Raw genomic sequence first — 20,531 nt, 5'->3', positions numbered from 1 at the left:
CAGCGTCCCATAAGGTTTCCGGTGCCTGCCAGGAGCTATTTCTGAGCAGATAGCCTGAGTGCCACCGGGTGTGGCCCAACACCCCCCCCCAAAAAAAAGAAAAATTTCATGACTTCATCTCTTCAGACAGCTGCATAATATTCCATTGTATATGTGTACCATAGTTTCTTTAGCCATTCATCTATTGAGGGGCATCTAGGCTGTTTCCAGAGTCTGGCTATTGTAAACAACACTGCGATGAATATAGGTGTGAGGAAGGGATTTTTGTATTGTATTTTTGTGTTCATAGAATACATCCCTAGGTGGTCCAGCCATTTTTTAAAACAACATGAATATTCCTCAAAAAATTAGAAATCGAGCTTCTGTATGATCCAGCAATACCCCTCTAGCAATATACCTAGGTGAACTCAAGGAGCTCCAAAATGCAATGTGGAAAAGCTCTCAGTACTCCTACATTCATTGCAGCACTAGTCACAGTAGTCAGAATCTAGAAACAATCCAATACCAGAGAACAAATGAGTGGATAAAGAAAGCATAGTACATCTAAACAGCTATTAGGAAAAATAAAGTAATGAAACTTGCTTATACAGGATAGATATAAAGTATTATAATGAGGAACATGAGTCAGAGAAAGAGTACAGATATAGAATAATCTCAATTGTTAATGAGGTTTAAGAAAAAAGATAGTATGATAATATCCATAGACAATTCAGATGAGTCCATGGCAAAAATCTTGCCTTAAATAGTGAGGGAGTATAGTTAGGGCAGAGAAGGATGCACTATGAGTATGATAATTGGAAATTATCATTCCAAGTAAGAACTGGGTATTAAAAGGTGATATACCCTTTTAGTAACAATATAACAAACCACAGTGTCTAAAAGAAAAGTAATAAATAAGAATGAGGGGGGAGAGAGAGTGAGAATGAGAAAGAGAGGGGGGCATCTGCTACACAAGCAGACAATAAAGAGGGCAGGGTGAAGGGTGGGAGCAAAACTATTATGAACAACTTTGTAAACCATAATGTTTAAATAAAGTAAATTAAAAATTGTAAATAAAATAAACTTGCAACTCTATCCCATAGTGATTCAATACAATTTTTTCTTTTAAAAATGCAAATATTGGGGCTGGAGCAATAGCACAGCGATATGGCATTTCCCTTGTACGAGACTGATCCAGGACGAACCTCAATTTGATCCCCCGGTGTCCCATCAGGTCCCCCAAGTCAGTAGCGTAGTGCATAGCCAGGAGTAACCCCTGAGCATAACTAAATGTGGCCCAAAAACCAAAATAAACAAACAAATAAATAAAAATGCAAATACCTATGCCAGAATCACCTAAATAAGCTTGCATGTTCCAACTATTAAGTATTATTATTATCTCATCTCTTGTTATAAATGCTTTTAACACACACACAAAAAAAGATTAATGCCTGATCTTGGAGTATAGATGCCTATGGCCCCTTGTCAGCCATAAGGGGGGCCTGTTGCTTTTAGGGCTCAGAAATCAGTTTTGAGGGTCCCCTTGTAACAGTTGTTTAAAGGCAGTTGCCTGTTAAGCACATAAGTCCCCCAGCTCAAGTGAGAGGCTGGCTGCTTCTCCCCAATTGCTTTGCTGGATGGTTTCAACAGACTACAGAAAAAATTGTTGATTAGACTCATTAATTCTGTTGCCCTACTGCTTCTCTTGATTTTCCCTTTCTTCTGATCCTCTCTCTGTCTGATCTCTCACCATGGTCTCACTCAACTTTAGCCCTCTCCCTCTCCACCCCCCACCCTCTCCTGGCCTAGAGATTGGCTATAAGGCCCCTAGCTTCCCTGCCTTGCCTATTCCCCCATTAAACCCGGTCTCCAAAAAAACTTTCTTACTGGGGTTGTGCCTTGGCCCAAACACCTAGAAAGAATTAATTAGTTTTTAATTCTTAGAAAGTCTTTGGGGGAGATATGTATTTGTCATGAATTTGTATTTGGATAAGAGTGTTCAGGGACCAGTGCAATAGCACAGCGGTAGGGTGTTTGTCTTTCACGTGGCTGATCCAGGATGGGCCTCCGTTCGATCCCTGGTGTCCCATACGGTCCCCCAAGACAGGAGGGATTTCTGAGCGCATAGCCAGAAGTAACCCCTGAGCATCACCGGGTATGGCCCAAAAAACAAAAACAAAAAAAAATAAAAAGGAAAGAGAGATTGAGAGGGGTAGAGAGGAAGAGAGGGAAAAAAAAAGGAGAAAGGGGGAAAGGAATGGAGAGGAAGGGAGAGAGACTGAGAATTAGAAGAAAATGCCTGCCTCAGGGACAGGTAGGGAAGAGAGGAAATGGGGGTCTTTGATGGCTGCAAGTTGCAATGGTGAAGGGAAGTGTACATTCTGTAAGTGAAACTCAACTATGAACAATTCTGTAATCAGGGTGCTTAATAAAGAAATTATGTAACAAAACAAAAGTGTTATATTATCCAAAGTGGTAACATTTTTTTAATTTTGGGCCACACCCCGTGATGATGCTCAGGGGTTACTCCTGGCTATGCGCTCAGAAATCGCTCCTGGCTTGGGGGACCATATGGGATGCTGGGGGATGAGACCTTGGTCCATCCTAGGCTAACGAGCAAGGCAGATGCCCTATCGCTGTGCTATCGCTCTACCCCCATGGTAACTTTTAATGTTAACTTCTTTCACCATTCAGAGGCATGTATAGAAGACTGTTAATAGAACTATTCAAGGTGAATATACAGAGCAGAAAGTAGGAAACGAATTTTTTTGGTTTGTTTTTTTTGTTTTGGGCCACACCTGGCGTTGCTCAGGGGTTACTCCTGGCTATCTCCTCAGAAATAGCTCCTGGCAGGCACGGGGGACCATATGGGACACCGGGAGTCAAACCAACCACCTTTGGTCTTGGATTGGCTGCTTAAAAGGCAAATGCCGCTGTGCTATCTCTCCGGGCCCAGGAAACGAATTTTTTAAAAACATAGGATAATATTTTATTAAGGCCATATAGATTAAAATTTTCAATAAATATTACACTAGTACAAATCCAGAATTTTGTTTCCTTTACTTCCTTCTTTCCTCCCTCCCTTTTCCTGTATTTTTTTGTTGGGGGTGGGGGAAGTACACTCACTGGTGCTCAGGAATCAATCCCGCTGGTGATTGGGGGACTATCTGGAATACCAGTATCAAACCCAGGTCAGCTGTATGCAAGGCAAGCTCCTGACTCACTGTATTCCAGCCTCTCCAGAGTTTCTTTAATCAGAATGTTTTGAATTTAGAACTGGGAATAAGAGTACAATTTCCTCCATAATAATATGGCAAGTGATATGAATGATTTCAAAGAGACATCAGAAGGGAATTAATTCCAAATCATTAGAATGCAGCGTACATGAGAGAGGGGGTTTCACAGAGTTTGCTTTCCATTACTCTTTATTTTTTTTGGTTTTTGGGTCACACCGGCAGCACTCAGTGGCTATACTTGGCTCTACGCTCAGAAATCACTCCTGGCAGGCTCAGGGGACCAAATGGGATGCCGGGATTCGAACCACCGACCTTCTGCATGCAAGGCAAATGCCCCACTTCCATGCTAACTCTCCGGCCCCTTCTCCACTTACTCTTGGGTCAGGCACTGCAGTTATTATTTATTTGTTTATTTATTTTGGAAACTATTTTTTTCCTCTTGATTTTTTCACATTCACCAGTGCAACACTCCCATCACCAAAATCCCAAGTGTCCCTCCTCCCCACTCCACACCGGCTTGTACTCTAGATAGGCTTTCCTTTTATGATAGTTCTCAGTGTAATTATTTCTGTGACTGCATCCAACAATCTCTGTGCTGAGCTTCATGTTGGGAAATCATACCAAAGGGATCTAAATTTAATACTCCTAATTGAGAAATTTGGAGTGAGGGTCACCCTTAACTGTGCTCAGGGCATACTCCTGGTTCTGTGCTCAGGTGTCATGCCTGGCCAAGCTGGGGGTATCTTATTTACAGTCTACATTCACAGCACCTACAAAAAAAACCCTGAGTCATCTCTTTCAATACTTCAAGTTTCCTGCACATAGCAATTGCAGCAATAGTTTATAGATTTTCTTATTCAAGATATTTTATATAAACACAATCATTACATATAGGTATATTATACATATATTTTGGTTTTGGGATCACACCTAGTGATGTTAAGGCTCTTCACTCAGGACTAAACTCCTGGCAGTGCTCCAGGGACCATATGGGATGCTGGAGCTCAAACCCCAGTAGGCCACATGCAGAGCAAATGCCTTCCCTGCTGTACTATAGCTCCAGCCCTAGTATCTTTTGTAAATAGGCCTTTCACATAGGTTTGTTTAGATTCATTCATGTTATATTGTATACCAGCATTGCATTCCTTTTATTATTTATGCTTGTTGCTTGTTTTGGGGCCACACCCAGCAGTTCTCAGGGCTTACTTCTGCCTCTGTAAACTCAGGGATCATTCCTGGTGGGGTCTGGGAAATGGTTGAACCCAGGTCAACCTTCTGCAAGGTAAATACGTACTATCACTCCAGCCCTTTGCAGTCCAGATTTTGAAAAAAAAGAAAAGAAAAATCAAAATATAAGAATATTCTTAAAAAAAAAACAAAACAAGAAAAACAACAATATGGCAAGTGAACTAGCATTAGAGATTCAATATTGTTTTCATATATTTAATCCTTTAAATTTTACAATCTATATTGGAATTTGCCTGAATCTTCAATCTGAAAAGATGTTTTCATGAATTATATATTAAATATCAAACCTGGTTGAGTTATGGATTGAAGAGAAAAAAAGAACAAACACTCTGACCTCTGAAAAGGTTCCTGAAAATTATCATATATTCCTAAAAGAAGATGGATGTTATTTAACCATTATTACAAATGATTGTAAAATATTAAAAGCAACAAACTATCCTTATCTCCATCTATTCTTCAGGATTCAGTAAATAATTTATGCTATGTGAATATCCTCAAGTAAAGGACCTTTCTTGGGGCTGGACAGTTAGCACAGCAGTAGGGTGTTTGCCTTGCATGCAGCTTGGCTCAATTCCTGGCATCCCATATGGTCCCCTGGCCTGCCAGGGGCAATTTCTGAGTGCAGAGCCAGGAGTAACCCCTGAGCACGGCCGGGTGTGGCCCAGAAACCAATTAATCGATCAATAAATAAATAAAGATTAAGAAAAAAAAAAGGACCATTTTTTTTCCTTTTGTATCTCAACTCCTTATACACTGCCAAACCAGTCCTATCTGAATCCCTAGCCTCACAGTGAGAATAAACTGGTTTTGAAGGATAACTTTTCTCAGTTAACTAGTGTCTGACTGGGCCAGCATACCCCAACTCCTCCAATCACTCTTATCTCTCCAGTACCTGGCTTTCAAGCAACTAAACTAGAGTTGATTAACAAATTCATGATGCTTAACACTTTTATGTTTGCTTACCATAAAGCACAACAAAGAAGCAATACATTGTTTCAATAAAAAAAGCAAAGGGAGGGGCAGGAGAAATAGCATGGAGGTAAGGCATTTGCCTTGCATGCAGAAGGACTGTGGTTGGAATCCCGGCATCCCATATGGTCCCCGGAGCCTGCCAGGGGCGATTTCTGAGTGTAGAGCCAGGAGTAACCCGTGAGCACTGCTAGGTATGAACCAAAAACCAAAAACCAAAAAAAAAGCAAAGTGAATTTTAAGTTCCTTACCGGTATCTATGAACAAAAATACCCTTAAAAATAGAGTTCATCATATTTTCAATTTCATCTTGATTTTCTTGCAGCTGAAACAAAAAAATTTAAAAATACATGTAAGTATACCTGATTTTATTAAGATTAGGTTATTAAATCTATGTCACATATAGAATGACTTATATAACACTATTCCAGAGAAAAATAATGATTTGGTATTTGAATAAACTGCAAGATAATTACCATTATCTACACAACATACATGAACAAAGATAAACAAAAAGTTTTATTTTGTGACTAACTTCTCTTAATTTTTATTTTGTATTTAATTACTCCTCTCAATACTAGAGTACTATTAACCTAGTTATCACCAATGAGTCTTTTTTTTTTTTTTTTTTTTGGTTTTTGGGACACACCCATTTGACGCTCAGGGGTTACTCCTGGCTATGCGCTCAGAAATCACTCCTGGCTTGGGGGGACCATATGGGACGCCGGGGGAGCGAACCGTAGCCCCGCGATCCGCCCTATGCTAGCGCTAGCAAGGCAGACACCTTACCTCTAGTGCTACCTTCCTGGCTCCACCAATGAGTCTTTAACTTATTTCTCATTTGACAAACATCAATATGTTTCAGCAACTGAACTCAGTCATTTATTTGTTTTATATTGTAGGGTATAATTGCAAATCTGATGGTTTTTGCTTTTCTCTATAGCATAATACTGTTGACTCAAGAAAATATATCATTTGGCTATTTACTCAAATGGCAAACATAATTCTCATTCATACTAGTCATACATACCTCCCAAGGGCCTTATTATTTCCTGTTATGGGTCCATGTTAAGTTTAGGGAACACCTGGACAAAGGAGAGCCTCCAGAGTACAACCAATTTGTTGAACATTAATTTAATTAAAAATCCAAGATTCTGACTCTACACATACTGTTTGAGAATGGGATCAGGAATTTTGACAGGCATTCAGTTTTATCCAAGATGTCAAATTTATTAGAATTTTATCTGTATATACACATATTTTATCCATTCACCCACTGATACAAAGCTGTTTCCATGTATTAGCTTACAAATAATGTATCAATAAGCAAAGAAGTACAGCTATAGTTTTGATTAAAATCTTCATTTTCGGGCCCGGAGAGATAGCACAGCGGCGTTTGCTTTGCAAGCAGTCAATCCAGGACCAAAGGTGGTTGGTTCGAATCCCGGTGTCTCATATGGTCCCCCGTGCCTGCCAGGAGCTATTTCTGAGCAGACAGCCAGGAGTAACCCCTGAGCACCGCCGGGTGTGGCCCAAAAAAACCAAAAAAAAAAAAAAAAAGTGATTTGATCTCATTGTGGTTTACAGTTGCATTTTATTTACTTAAGACAAATGCTGCTGTATCAGTTCTTTCATTTTAAATGTTGTTCTCCATATGATTTTCACTGACTTCATAAATTGCCTTTTGATATTTCCTTTGTTGTGCAGAAGCTTTCATACTTTTGGTACCATATAGTTATTTCTACTTTTGACTTCAAATTTGAAAAAAAAACCCAAGAATATCAGGGAACTTTATAACCTATGTTTTATAGAATTTGGAGGGTTGTAGGCTTTATGTTAAAAAATTTACAACAGGGTCCAGAGAGATAGCATGGAGGTAAGGCATTTGCCTTGCATGCAGAAGGTTGGTGGTTCAAACTCCGGCATCCCATATGGTCCCGAGCCTGCCAGGAGCGATTTCTGAGTGTAGAGCCAGGAGTAACCCCTGAGCACTGCCGGGTGTGACTCCCCCACAAAAAAAGAATTTACAACAGGGCTGGAGTGATAGTACAGCAGGGAGGGTGCTTGCCTTGCATGCAGCTGACCCAAGTTTGATCCCTGGCATTCTATATGGTTCCCTGAGCCTGCCATGAGTGACTCACTTATAGAGCAGGTGTAAGCCCTGAGCATTTCCAGGTGTGGTCCAACAACCACAACAAAATACAGTTTCTGAAAGATAATTTATTGAAGACACTGCTTTTTTATTTTAGTAGGGTAATTTGCAATATAGGTACCATACATGCAAGGGTTTATTTCTGGACTTTTGTTCTGATCCAGTATATGCACATCTGTTTTTATGCCAATAATATGTTTTTCCAATTAACACAGAATTATAACTAAGTTTAAAATCAAGTAGTATATTTCAAGTTTGGTTGTTCTTTCTCAAGTTTGCTTTGGATACTATTGTTCTTAATTTGTCATTCTCAATCTATCTTTCTCATTTATACTATAAAATAGGTGCCTGCAAATTAATAGTATTGTTTCATTATTCCTATAGTTCCAGAATATCTTGCTCTCTAAAATGATATATAACAGTACAATTACTAACAAAATAGAGTACTGTTCCTAGGTGTGAACAGATCTTATCTCCAAATATCATTTCCTTTGTCTAAACTTCAACACTTTTTTAACCCCCATTTAATTTTGCTTTCATGGTACCATACTATCTATCTATCTATCTATCTATCTATCTATCTATCTATCTATCTATCTATCTATCTATCTATCTATCTATATACACACACACACATCTTTTTGTTTGTTTGTTTGTTTTTGTTTTTGGGCCACACTCAGTGATGCCCAGGTGTTACTCCTGGCTTGGTGGACCATATGGGACGCCGGGGGATGGAACCGTGGTCTGTCCTAGGCTAGCAAGGGCACTGCTCCAGCCCCAGCACCATAAAATATTTGATCACTGTCCTTGTTTAAGCATACCATTCCTTGCAGCCAGAGAAAGAGCACAAAGGTAGGGCATTTGCCCTGCATGAGGCCAATCCTGGACAAAACCAGTTTGATTCCTGAAATCCCATATGGTCCCCCAAGCCTGCCAGGAGCAACTTCTGAATGCAGAGCCAAAAGTAACCCCTAAGCACTGCTGGATGTGGCCCCAAACCAGAAACAAAATAGAAAAAAAAAAACCCAAAACATATCATTCCACCTAAATCAGTGGTCTCTTTTTTTTTTTCTTTCTTTCTTTCTTTCTTTCTTCCTTCCTTCCTTCCTTCCTTCCTTCCTTCCTTCCTTCCTTCCTTCCTTCCTTCCTTCCTTCCTTCCTTCCTTCCTTCCTTTCTTTCTCTCTCTTTCTTCCTTCCTTCCTTCCTTCCTTCTTTCCTTCCTTCCTTCCTTCCTTCCTTCCTTCCTTCCTTCCTTCCTTCCTTCCTTCCTTCCTTCCTTCCTTCCTTCTTTCTTTCTTTCTCTCTCTCTCTCTCTCTCTCTCTTCCTTCCTTCCTTCCTTCCTTCCTTCCTTCCTTCCTTCTCTCTCTCTCTCTCTCTCTCTCTCTCTCTCTCTCTCTCTCTCTCTCTCTCTCTCTCTCTCTCTCTCTCTCTCTCTTTTAAATCAGTGGTCTCTTAACCACTGGTCCAAACATCAGATGCCAGATTGCAGGTATAAAGGTAGAAAAATCCTGTCCTAGCTGTGATTATAATATGAGCCCATAGATTTAGAACATATGAATTCAAATCTGTGAATGTAGAAATTTGTATAGCCTGTATTCTGAACCTGATTGACTCCTACTAATATACAAGTTACAAAAATAAAAGTCATAAATGATAGTAAAGATTATAGACATCATTTGGAGAATGAAGAACTAAATAAACTACATCAAAGATAGCAATTTCAAAAACACAACTAAAGAAGCTTATCACAAAGAATGATAAGTGTTGTAAGAGAAATAACTACACTAACAACTACCATGACAATGATAGTAAGAAAAATACAGAGCCTGTCTCAAAGACAAACAGGGATTGGAGAAGGAGGGAAATGGAGAACATTGATGGTGGGAAAGTTAAATTGGTAAGGGGTGGTGGTGTAAATTTTATGGCTAAAACTCAATTATGAACATATTTGTAACCATGGTGCTTAAATAACAAAATGATAATTAAAAAACAAACTAAAATTCAACCTCATTTGAAACTCAGAAGAAAAACAATCACTGAGACAAAACTACAAAATGATTTGGGGGGGGGCACACTGGATAATGCTCAGGGGTTACTCCTGGCTATGCGCTCAGAAATTGGTCCTGGCTTGGGGACCATATAGGACGCTGGGGATCAAACTACAGTCTGTTCTAGGCTACCACGCACAAGGCAGACGACTTACTGCTTGCACCACCACTCTGGCCCCACAAAACGATATTTCTTATTCTAACTTTTCTTGAAGTAATACTAAGCAAAACATTTGCTTTTATTGTAAAAATTAAATGTGACACTACTTTAAGACTTATACTTCTGTTTTATACTTCTGCTGTATGCTTTGTTTCAGGTTTTACTAAATTTGGGATTGCCTTTGGAGTAGATAAGTTTAATTATGGCAATTTACTATGTTTACAAAATTATTTGTTGGGGCCGGAGTGGTAGCACAGTGGTAGGGCATTTGCCTTACATATGGCTGACCCAGTATATATGCGGGATCAATCTACAGCATCCCATATGGTCTCCCGAGCCAGGAGTGATTTCTGAGTGCAGAGCCAGGAGAAACCCCTAAACGCTGCTGGGTATGGCCCATAAAACAAAACAAAAACAAACAAACAAACACCCCCCGTACCATTATTTGTTGCATTTAGTATTTAAAAATAAAAATAGGTGCTAGATAATACAGTGGGTAAGGTGTTTGTTTTACATGTAACTGGCACTGGGTTTGATCCCCAGCACCCCATAAAGTCCCCTGAGCACAGCCATGAGTGATGAGTAGAGTCATCAAATGTAAGTATTAGTGTACATATACATAATGAAATACTTTGAAGCTGTCAGGAAAAATGAAGTTATAACATTTTCCTATACGTAGACGGACAATGAAACTATTATGCTGAGTGAAATAAGTCAGAGGAAGAGAGAGACACAGAACAGTCTCACTCATCTATGGGATTTAAGAAAAATAAAAGACATTAATGTAAAAATACCCAGAGACAATAGAGATGAGGGCAAGAAGGATCTGCCCATAATATAAAGCTTACCACAAAGAGTTGTGAGTGCAGCTAGAAAAATAACTACACTAACAACTATTATGGCAATGGTACTTAGTGAAAAAAGTAGAATTCCTGTCTCAAATATAGGAAGGGGGAGAGGGAAGAGGGAGATGAATGGTGGGAAAGTTGTACTGGTTATTTATAATTGAAACTCAACTACAAACATGTTTGTAATCATGGTGCTTAAATAAAGATATTACTAAAAAAGATAAAACAAAAACCTGTGCTTTGCATTTATGTCTTATTTCTATATGCAAGGTTTTTTAATCAATAGTTATTTTATGTTACCATCTTTAATTTATAATACATGAATAAGCTCAGTTAATATTTGGAGTTTTCCTGCATGGTTTATAGTTCCATTTGAACTTACATTTTCAATTTTATAGAAGTTTATATTAGTCAAATGTATCTTTATGTATAAATTTCTTTTTAGATCCTCATAAATTTATACCTGAAAGTGTTTCCATTTCATCGTGTCCTCTCTTAGATTTGAAGTAGTGTTTTTTTGTTTTCTTGTAGAGATCTTTCACCACCTCTTTAGCTGATTCTGAGGTACTAAATTTTTTTTGTTGTTTTTGGGGACACACTCAGTGATGTTTGGGTTACTCCTGGCTCTGTCCTCAGAAATTACTCCTGGCCTTATTCCAGGCACCATCTGAGACACCAAGGATTGATCCAGGGTTAGCAAAACCTATTCTATTAATCCTTCAGCCCCTTTACTATATGTTTTTAAAACAAAGGAAAACTCTTTCAATAACCAAGAAACTTACCTCTTTTCGCTTCTGAAGCAGTAACTCTAACCTTTCATTGGCTCTTTTTCCAATCATTTTATTCCTCTCAGCTTCATACTGTCTCTGTGTATTATCCTGATGAATACTGAGGTTTAAGGCAACATTCACCAGCGCAGTCATGAGCTTCATGGCTACAATATAAAGGATGATTATAGAATCCACCTATGAATCAGACTTTCATCCCAAAGATTTACAATTGATATTATAGATTTATAAAGGATATGGATGAAAGAAGAAACTAGTTAATCTGTTTTCCCATCCTGGTATACTTCAATTAAAAAACAAAGAAACAAAAAAACCCAAAACTTTTATAGGAGCCAGAGCAATAGCATAGCAAGGTATGCTTTTTATGCAGCTGGCCTAGATTTGATCCCCTGCATCCCATATTTCATATGGTTCCCAGAGCCTGCCTGGAGTGACTTCTGAGTACAGAGTCAGGAGTAATTCCTGAGCCCTGCCAGGTGTAGCCCCTCCCCAACAACAACAACAACAATAACAACAACAACAAAAGGACAAAACAAACAAAACATATAGAAGTAAAACTCCCACCTTAAGCCTGCATATTTCTGCCTCACTGACCCTGGGTCATTAACATTCACCCATTAAAAGGCACCGCCCTCACATCTGGGATGAAAGGCTTTAGTAGTAGAAGACTTGCTCATGATCAATACATATTCAACAGTCATATTAGTCAAGTCTACTAGATTTTTCTTCCTCCAATACTGTATAAATGTCTTCCTTAATACCTTGACTTAGACGTATCCAAGGAACCTTGTTGCAAATCTTTATCTTTATTCACAATGATGGTATCTCCCTGTCAGACATTCAATGTCTGAAAAAAGACTAATCCTGTATTTAATAAATTCATTAAAAAATATACCATAAAATGGGGCCTGGAGAGATAGCACAGCAGCATTTGCCTTGCAAGCAGCCGATTCAGGACCAAAGGTGGTTGGTTCGAATCCCGGAGTCCCATATGGTCCCCCGTGCCTGCCAGGAGCTATTTCTCAGCAGACAGCCAGGAGTAACCCCTGAGCACCGCCGGGTGTGACCCAAAAACAAAACAAAAGAAAAAAAAAGTGTGTGTGTATAAATATATATATACACCTATATATATATATATATACACCTATATATATATATATATATATATATATATAGCAACTTCTGAGTGCATAGCCAGGAGTAACCCCTGAGCGTCACCAGGTGTGGCCCAAAAACAAAAAACAAACAAACAAAAAAAAATATATATATATCAAAGAAACGTTGGTAAACAATTCCCCAATTTTTACCCTTATAGGTATTAATTTTGAAGTAGAAATGATCAGTCATAAAAAACTGAAAACAACTGAAGTGTTTTTGGAAAAAAAGATTCACTACTTATATACACCTCCAATTAAGAGCATGCATAAATATATATATATATATTTTTTTTGTTTGTTTGTTTTTGTTTTCTTTGGGTCATACCTGGCAGCGCTCAGGGTTACTCCTGGCTCTATGCTCAGAAATCGCTCCTGGCAGGCTCGGGGGACCATGTGGGATGCTGGGATTCGAACCACTGTCCTGCATGCAAGGTAAATGCCCTACCTCCATACTATCTCTCCGGCCCATGAGCATGCATATGCTTTAAAAGGGCACTAATTCCATTCACTTATCTATAGTAATAATGCCAGTGATCTATCCTTATACATAATTTGTTATTCTGAGACTCTTCCATCTACATTTTAGCTAACTCCATGTAAATAAGCGATTGCTGCTGACCTTAAAAACTAAGAAAAAAACTCGAAGTGGAGAGGGATACCTAAAGGTGAGAGTGATAGTACAGCAGGGAAGGTGTTTGTCTTGTATGTGATAGATCCAGATTCGATTTCCAGCATCCCATATGGTCTCCCCAGCACTGCCAGGAGTTATTCCTAAGCACAAAACCAAGTGGTTGTGTATTTCTGAGTATTACTGGGTGTGGCCAAATAAACGCATCTAAGTTGGTGACTACTGGAAAATGCAATTAGTAAAAATGATTCTTTTTTTCACATACTGTGTCTAATATAATAAGTAGAGAAAGGCTTTGATTTCAAAATATAGCTCAGTTAAAGAGTTTACAATATAAGCAGAGTATTTAATTATACAATGAATGTATAAGAATTTTCTAAATTTATCTACATAAAAAGAACATCTCAAGACAATAGAAATATGGAGCACTGAAAAGTGTCTATGTCAGAGATTTTATTGACTTAGGTTATAATAATGATGGTTATTCAATTTACTTGATATCTAAGACAATGATCTGATAATCAGATTAACAACATCCTAGATATCAGTAGTTGCAAAGACTCATATTTTCTTGAATTTATTTAGCTGTGTACCTGCTTGTGAACCTAGACCCAAAACACCAACAGTCATTGTATAATCATTCTTCTCTCATCTTAGTTAAATAATTTAAAAATTAATCAAGGGTGCCTGGCAAGATAATAAAGAGATAAGCAACTGCCTTGCATGTAGCAGATCCTAAATTCTACCACTGGCAATACTTATGGTTCCTAAGAACTATATGACTATGAATGACTCCTGAACATAGAGCAAGAAGTAGCCCGTGAGCACTGCTAGGAGTGACCTCAAAACTAAAATATCAATTTAAAAAAAGAAACAAACACAAAACCATGAAATCTACACATCCCAACAAATAAGCAAATAAACAGCAAATGATTTCTAATTTAAAGAGGAAACCTAGAGATTTTAAAGAGCTAGAAAGTCCAATGAAAATGAATCACTTCCACATAGTGAGGGAAATTTTTACTGGTACTTTAATAGAAACATTTTATAAATATTACTATAGTTATTACACCTGGGTTCTGTGAAAAGGGTTTATTTTAAGTAGCTTCACTACATCCATCACAGGGAAGTTAGCCTCCATATTTTAATAGTTGGAGAACTACAGAGCTTTCTTGGAGGCTCTTGCAAGGGGTATACCTACTCGTATACCCTAGACCTGTGATGGTAAACCTTTTTGAGCCCAGTGCCCAAACTGCTGCACAAAACCAAAGAATTTCCTCAAAAGTGCCAGCACGTCAATTAAACCTTAATAACAAGATTTTAGTATCTAAAAACTATGCAGCATGCGCCGCATATCTTAATTGTGGGTTTTCCTGTGTGCCAGCTGCAAGGCCTTCACGTGCCACCACTGTCACGTGTGCCATAGGTTCACCAACGAGGACCTAGACTGAAGAACTGTCTATTTGGGTCTGAAGAACTGTAGGCTGTTGAGTAGGCCGTTCGCTTCAACCAAGCGCACAGTTTTAGGAAGGACACACATGGAGAGAGTTGAGGGAAGTAAAATTGTACTTGCCTAAGATAGCCAGATCAGCAGAATCAACCGTGGTGATCAATGGGGTGACAAATGTCACAGCCAAATAGCCCTAATATTTTTAATAGCTGGTAAACTTAATTCTAATGCAGTTGCCTGAAAATAGTTGTGGAGTATAAGTGGCTAATTCTGAAAGCTTTCAGAAATTTTTCTAATCTTAAGTCTAATCTTAGGTGTGTTGAATCTATTAAAAAAGTAACATATATTTTACTTTTTTTTTTTTGGTTTTTGGGCCACACTTGGCTATGCACAGGGGATACTCCTGGCTCTGCCATCAGAAATTGCTCCTGGCTCTCTACCAAATCCTTTCTTGATCTGTAGGCTAGCTCTAGCTGGCATGGGGTCTGGGGAGACCCTAGGTCCAAGGCCTTCTCCCTCGGTTGGGGTGCTGGGAGCCTTGGTAGGCCCCCAGCCGTCCCCTCTCCTGCCCCCTGCCTCCAGGCCTTCCCTGGGAGCCAGCCCAGGTGGCCAGAAAATGTGGGTCCAAACTTGGGGGGTGCTGAGAGCTGCTTGGTTTCACTAAGGCAGTCACTGGCAATTTCTTACCAGTCTACATGTTTACAGTATATATTAATAGTATTCCCTATCCTTAAGTTATGTTTTGTGTATGCAGAATGTCCATCTTGTATTGTGCCCTTTCGCATACCCCTGTAAAGCTCATTTTTATTCCTTACCTCTCTCACCCCCAAGCATCAGTACCCCCCATTTACCCTTTTTAAGTTCAGTACCACACAGTCCTAATCACAGACCAAAGTGGTGCACTGGATTTAACAACCCCCAACTATTTCAAAAGACATAAAATGGACACGTATGGCTTTTGAACATTTTATGTCTATTTTTTTTTTTTTTTTTTGGTTTTTTGGGTCACACCCGGCGGTGCTCAGGGGTTACTCCTGGCTGTCTGCTCAGAAATAGCTCCTGGTAGGCACGGGGGACCATATGGGACACCGGTATACGAACCAACCACCTTTGGTCCTGGATCGGCTGCTTGCAAGGCAAACACCGCTGTGCTATCTCTCCGGGCCCTTATGTCTATTTTCTTTGACAGCTATAACTCTTACTAAATATTCTCTTATAAAGTGACCATTTTCCCCACTTTTTATCTTTTCTTCTCTTTATGAGCTGTTCAATAAGGAATTTTGGTGAAAGAGTCCCTTAGTTTAATGCTTATGTTTGAACCATGTCATGGGGGATTGTTAGACTTTTTCTTGCGGCCCCCATATGGGCCACGTGGCATTGTTCCTTGTTTGCATAGGCACATTAAAATGGAAAAATACTATACATATAAATAAGTTCTTATCTAATAGAGATAGGAACACACAAATCTTGTAGTGCAATGGGTCCTTACACCCTGAACATTGACATAATGACCTGGCACAGGCCTCAGAAGAATATGCATTCTCCATCCACCCCTGAACCAGGGAAGCTATCTACGAAACATCCAAGGTCATTTATAACATCATCTGGAAGCAATCCTCTACCAGGGAAGACCCTACCACTGCTCTGACATTGACCTGCTCAAAAGAGACTTCCCTCAACACTAAGAAGACTTGATAACAACGATCTGCTTATAGGACAGGGTTCTCTGCATTGGTCTTCTTAATGTGAGGAGAAAATAGAGGATGCTCTACACCATCCTGACTTCAATTTAGGAAATGCAGATTCCAGGATCTTTAATACAGAAACATGATACCAACAACAGAGACTATGAAAAATAAAAGTGAACTGGCACTACAGACAAAGACTTGGATTGGACAAACTAGTTTGCCTGGAGCCTAGAGTTGGTCTTATGCCAGGAAACTTCAGGGGTAGGGTTCTCCTTGTATTTAGGCCAAGGCCTTTCCTTTCCATGTCCCTCATATTTTGGTGGGCCTATGCAAACAATAATTGCCACTCTAACACCATTTTTATGGTGCTCCTTTGACTCTAATCCTTAAAAAAAACTCACTTAAATTTTTGAGGTTAACTTAAACTAATAAGCATGTGCAAGAAAATGTAAAAAAATACTATGCCTTCAATGTTTAAGGAGTTGCATAAGTTTTATGGCCTTAGCTTGCTTTGTGTACTGCTAAGAAATGTTATAATGTACTACAATCTGGTGACTTGAGGGACAAAGTAATTGTACATGGGTTCCGTTTTATTTTTCTTAATGTTCTTTGGCTGAAAGTTCAAAATTAAGGTATCAGCAAGAGGATTTCCTCTGAGAATTCTGTTTATGGGTGATTGTCCTTCCATTATAACTGTACCTTGTCCTCTTTCTTCGCATCTTTGTTCTCATAATTAAAAAAGAAAAGAAAAGAAAAGCAAGAAAGCAAGCAAGAAAGCAAGCAAGAAAGCAAGAAAGCAAGAAAGAAAGCAAGAAAGGAAAGGAAAGGAAAGGAAAGGAAAGGAAAGGAAAGGAAAGGAAAGGAAAGGAAAGGAAAGGAAAGGAAAGGAAAGGAAAGGAAAGGAAAGGAAAGGAAAGGAAAGGAAAGGAAAGGAAAGGAAAGGAAAGGAAAGGAAAGGAAAGGAAAGGAAAGGAAAGGAAAGGAAAGGAAAGGAAAGGAAAGGAAAGGAAAGGAAAGGAAAGGAAAGGAAAGGAAAGGAAAGGAAAGGAAAGGAAAGGAAAGGAAAGGAAAGGAAAGGAAAGGAAAGGAAAGAAATTTCTCCTAGCTTGGGATGCTGAGGATCAAACCTGCATCTATCCTGGGTCAGCAGTATGCAAGGCAAACGCCCTACTACTGTGGCCCATACATTTTACTTTTTAATTGCATTTTACAAATGTACTTTATCAGTACAGACTGGGCCTAGAAAGAAATTTTTAGGGGACGGAGATGTAGCAGCTCAGCAGTAAAGCACTTACTGAGGTTTCTGGGTTTGAGAACCCATTCAAGACAAAAAAATAACAACAAAAAAAAAAGAAACCAATCAGTTATTGCATACAGTAGACCAGTATAATCTCTGTTACTGCATGCCCCCTTGGAACACCAAAAGAAATAGTTCCTGATCATCACCAAATTTAAAACAAAACAATGAAACAAAGGTTTTTTTTTTTTTTTGGTTTTTGGCCACACCCAGCAGCGCTCAGGGTTAGTTCCTGGCATGCTCTAGGGACCATATGAAATGCCAGGGATTGAACCGGGTCCATCCTGGATCAGCAGTGTTCAAGGCAAAAACCCTACTGCTGTGCTATTACTCCGCCCCCTCAACAAAAAGTCTTTTACCACGAATTCTAGAAGCATTTAATGAGTACTTTATCCAACAATCCAACATATTGCCTCAGCAGTAGAAAGAGAAAATAGAGGAACTTGGGGCTAAAGCAGTGGTTCAGTGGTAGGGTATCTGTTCTGCATGCGGCTGACCTAGAATGGACCACGGTTGGATCCCACATGGTTCCCCAAGCTGGGAGCGATTTCTGAGCTAATAGCCAGGAGTAATCCCTGAGCATCAATGGGTGTGGCCCAACCCCCCCCCCCAAATAGAGGAACTTTTACAAGTTAGTGAAGCATAAAATACATATACAAAAATAATCTCAGTAAGCAAAAAAGTCTATAAAGAAAAATAAAGTATGGCATTCAAAATATATAGGATAGGGGCAAAAGAGATTTTACAGTGAGCAAGGTGCTTATCTATATTTGATTCCCAGATCCCCATATGGCCCTTCAAACCTGGAAGGAATGATACTGAGTCCAGAGCAAGGAATAAGTCTTGAGCATAGTAAAGTGTGTTTTAAAATTTTTTTTAATTAGAAGAGAAGCGGGGGGAAATTTTTTAAAAATTAGATCTGGTGGGAAAACCTCAAAAAATTGATACTAGAGGATAAGATGAAGAAGCATATGGACATAATAGTGTTGTATAGAACAAGAATAAAAAGCAATTATTATGTATATCACATTGTTGTAATAAAAGAAAATGAGAAGATAAAACTATTCTGAGGAGGGCACTCAAAACAGCAAGATTATTTTGGTGTGCACAAAGCAGAAAAGTAAGTAGAAGGAGGAATTAAGTGGTCATATTACAAGGAATATATTTATCTCTAAACAGAATCAAGAAATGTAATCTCTGAATTAAGACCAACTTGAAAATTTGCTGTGGGTAAGAAACAGTTGACATATTTTATTCTAAGTTCTAATTTAAATTTATGTATTAACTGTTTTGTGGAGACTTCAGAAGAATAAAAGTAAAAGTACACCATTAAAGAAAAACTGAAAATATTTTGCTAAAAGCTTACAGTGATGACTCTCAAGTTTTGGTCCTAGAGTGATTGTCAAGTAATGATGGCTTGAATTAAAATAAAAGGTATATCTAGAAGTGATTAAATACGAAGATATTAAAGGTACACTTGAAAAACACATAGCTTATAAAGTGGAAAACTGAGAGAAAGGCAATTAGAAATTCTTTTGACTGTTATGTACTGTATTTGCCAGCGTATTAAGACGACCCCTAATTTTGCAGTTAAAGCATTGGTTTAGGCCTGTATTCGCTGTATCAGACAGAACGTTCCTGTGCTGCATGTGTTCCTATGCTCATGTACCACAGTGAGCCAATCACAACAAGCAAAGTTTCAAAGGTTATACTGTAATAGACTTCCTCTCTGACTCTGTCTAATCTGAGCAACTTTTGACAGTGTAGATTTGGGTCCTGAACATTGTCTAATTTGCATGCATAAGAAGCCTGCTTGAATTGGCTGAGTTAGAGAGGTGGTCCGAGCAGCCTTGCAGTGATTGGTACAGGATCGAGTTAAAAAATTTATTTTGTGGCAATATTCAGACAATTTTTGTTTAGCGGCATATTGAAACATTTTTTGGGATATACTTGGCGTATAAGACGACCCCCGATTTTCGGTTGACTTTTTTTGTTTCAAAAGTCATCTTATACGCCAGAAAATATGGTATCTAAGTGAAGATATCTAATAGATAAGTATTTAGAAGTTATCATAAAAGATATTGATATTTAGAGCATAAAATTGAATGGCACAGGGCTGGATAGTATAGGGTTCTTGTCTTTCATGCAGCCAACCTAAGTTTGATCCTCAGTATGCTACAAGGTCTCCTGAGTATCAATTGGTGTGACTCATGAATGCAGAGCAAGGAGTCACTCCTAAATATCACCAGATGTGGTATAAAAACAACAACAAACAAACAAACACAAAAAAAACACATCAAAACAATTCTAAAAGTTAAAAACATAACAAAAACAGATGGTACAAATATCGAATGAATAGCTACTGAGCCATTATGGGAAATGGCTTGTACTTAGTACTAGTACTACAAGGTCCCCAAGCATTATTGGGTATAGTCCTAGAGGTCCCTAAGCACAACTGTGCAGTTTAATTTTTATTATGAGGCTGGAGAGATAGATAGTCCAGTATAGATGTCTACAATATTTTTAAAATTTTGATTTTGGAGCTGGAACAATAGTACAGTGGTTAAGACGTTTGCCTTACCATGTGCTTACAGCAACAACAGTTGGAACAGTACACCAAGTACCATCCCCAGAGTAATGTTAGGTGTGGCAACTTATCAGAAAGCCAAGGAGTCCCTGAGCATAGACAGTCCACTTCATCACCAAAAAAACCAACAAACATGATTGGCTTCTCAAGAACCAAAATCATACTATCCAAAAAAGGAGAGACTAAATTAAGAATGAAATAAGAAATTCACAATTGAGAAACCATAAGGTCTGAGGACTGCCAAATGTGATCCCAAAACACAGAGTCAGAAATAAGTCCTGGAAACTGCTGGGT

At 38.7% G+C, this 20,531-nt stretch overlaps 1 protein-coding gene across 1 annotated transcript in view; it reads right to left on the bottom strand.

Moving 5' to 3' along the window:
- STAG1 (stromal antigen 1) overlaps positions 1–20,531 on the bottom strand; it is a 363,983-nt gene that overhangs the window by 129,693 nt on the left and 213,759 nt on the right. Inside the window, exons 8-9 of the mRNA XM_049775919.1 lie at positions 11,425–11,576; positions 5,684–5,757 (exon numbers count right to left, since the gene is read on the bottom strand). Coding sequence (XP_049631876.1) covers positions 5,684–5,757; positions 11,425–11,576 — 226 coding nt within the window. The remainder of the gene's footprint in view (positions 1–5,683; positions 5,758–11,424; positions 11,577–20,531) is intronic.

Source organism: Suncus etruscus, chromosome 6, assembly GCF_024139225.1.
Source record: "Suncus etruscus isolate mSunEtr1 chromosome 6, mSunEtr1.pri.cur, whole genome shotgun sequence".
NCBI lineage: Eukaryota > Metazoa > Chordata > Mammalia > Eulipotyphla > Soricidae > Suncus > Suncus etruscus.
This window is presented reverse-complemented; position numbering and strand designations above follow the sequence as displayed.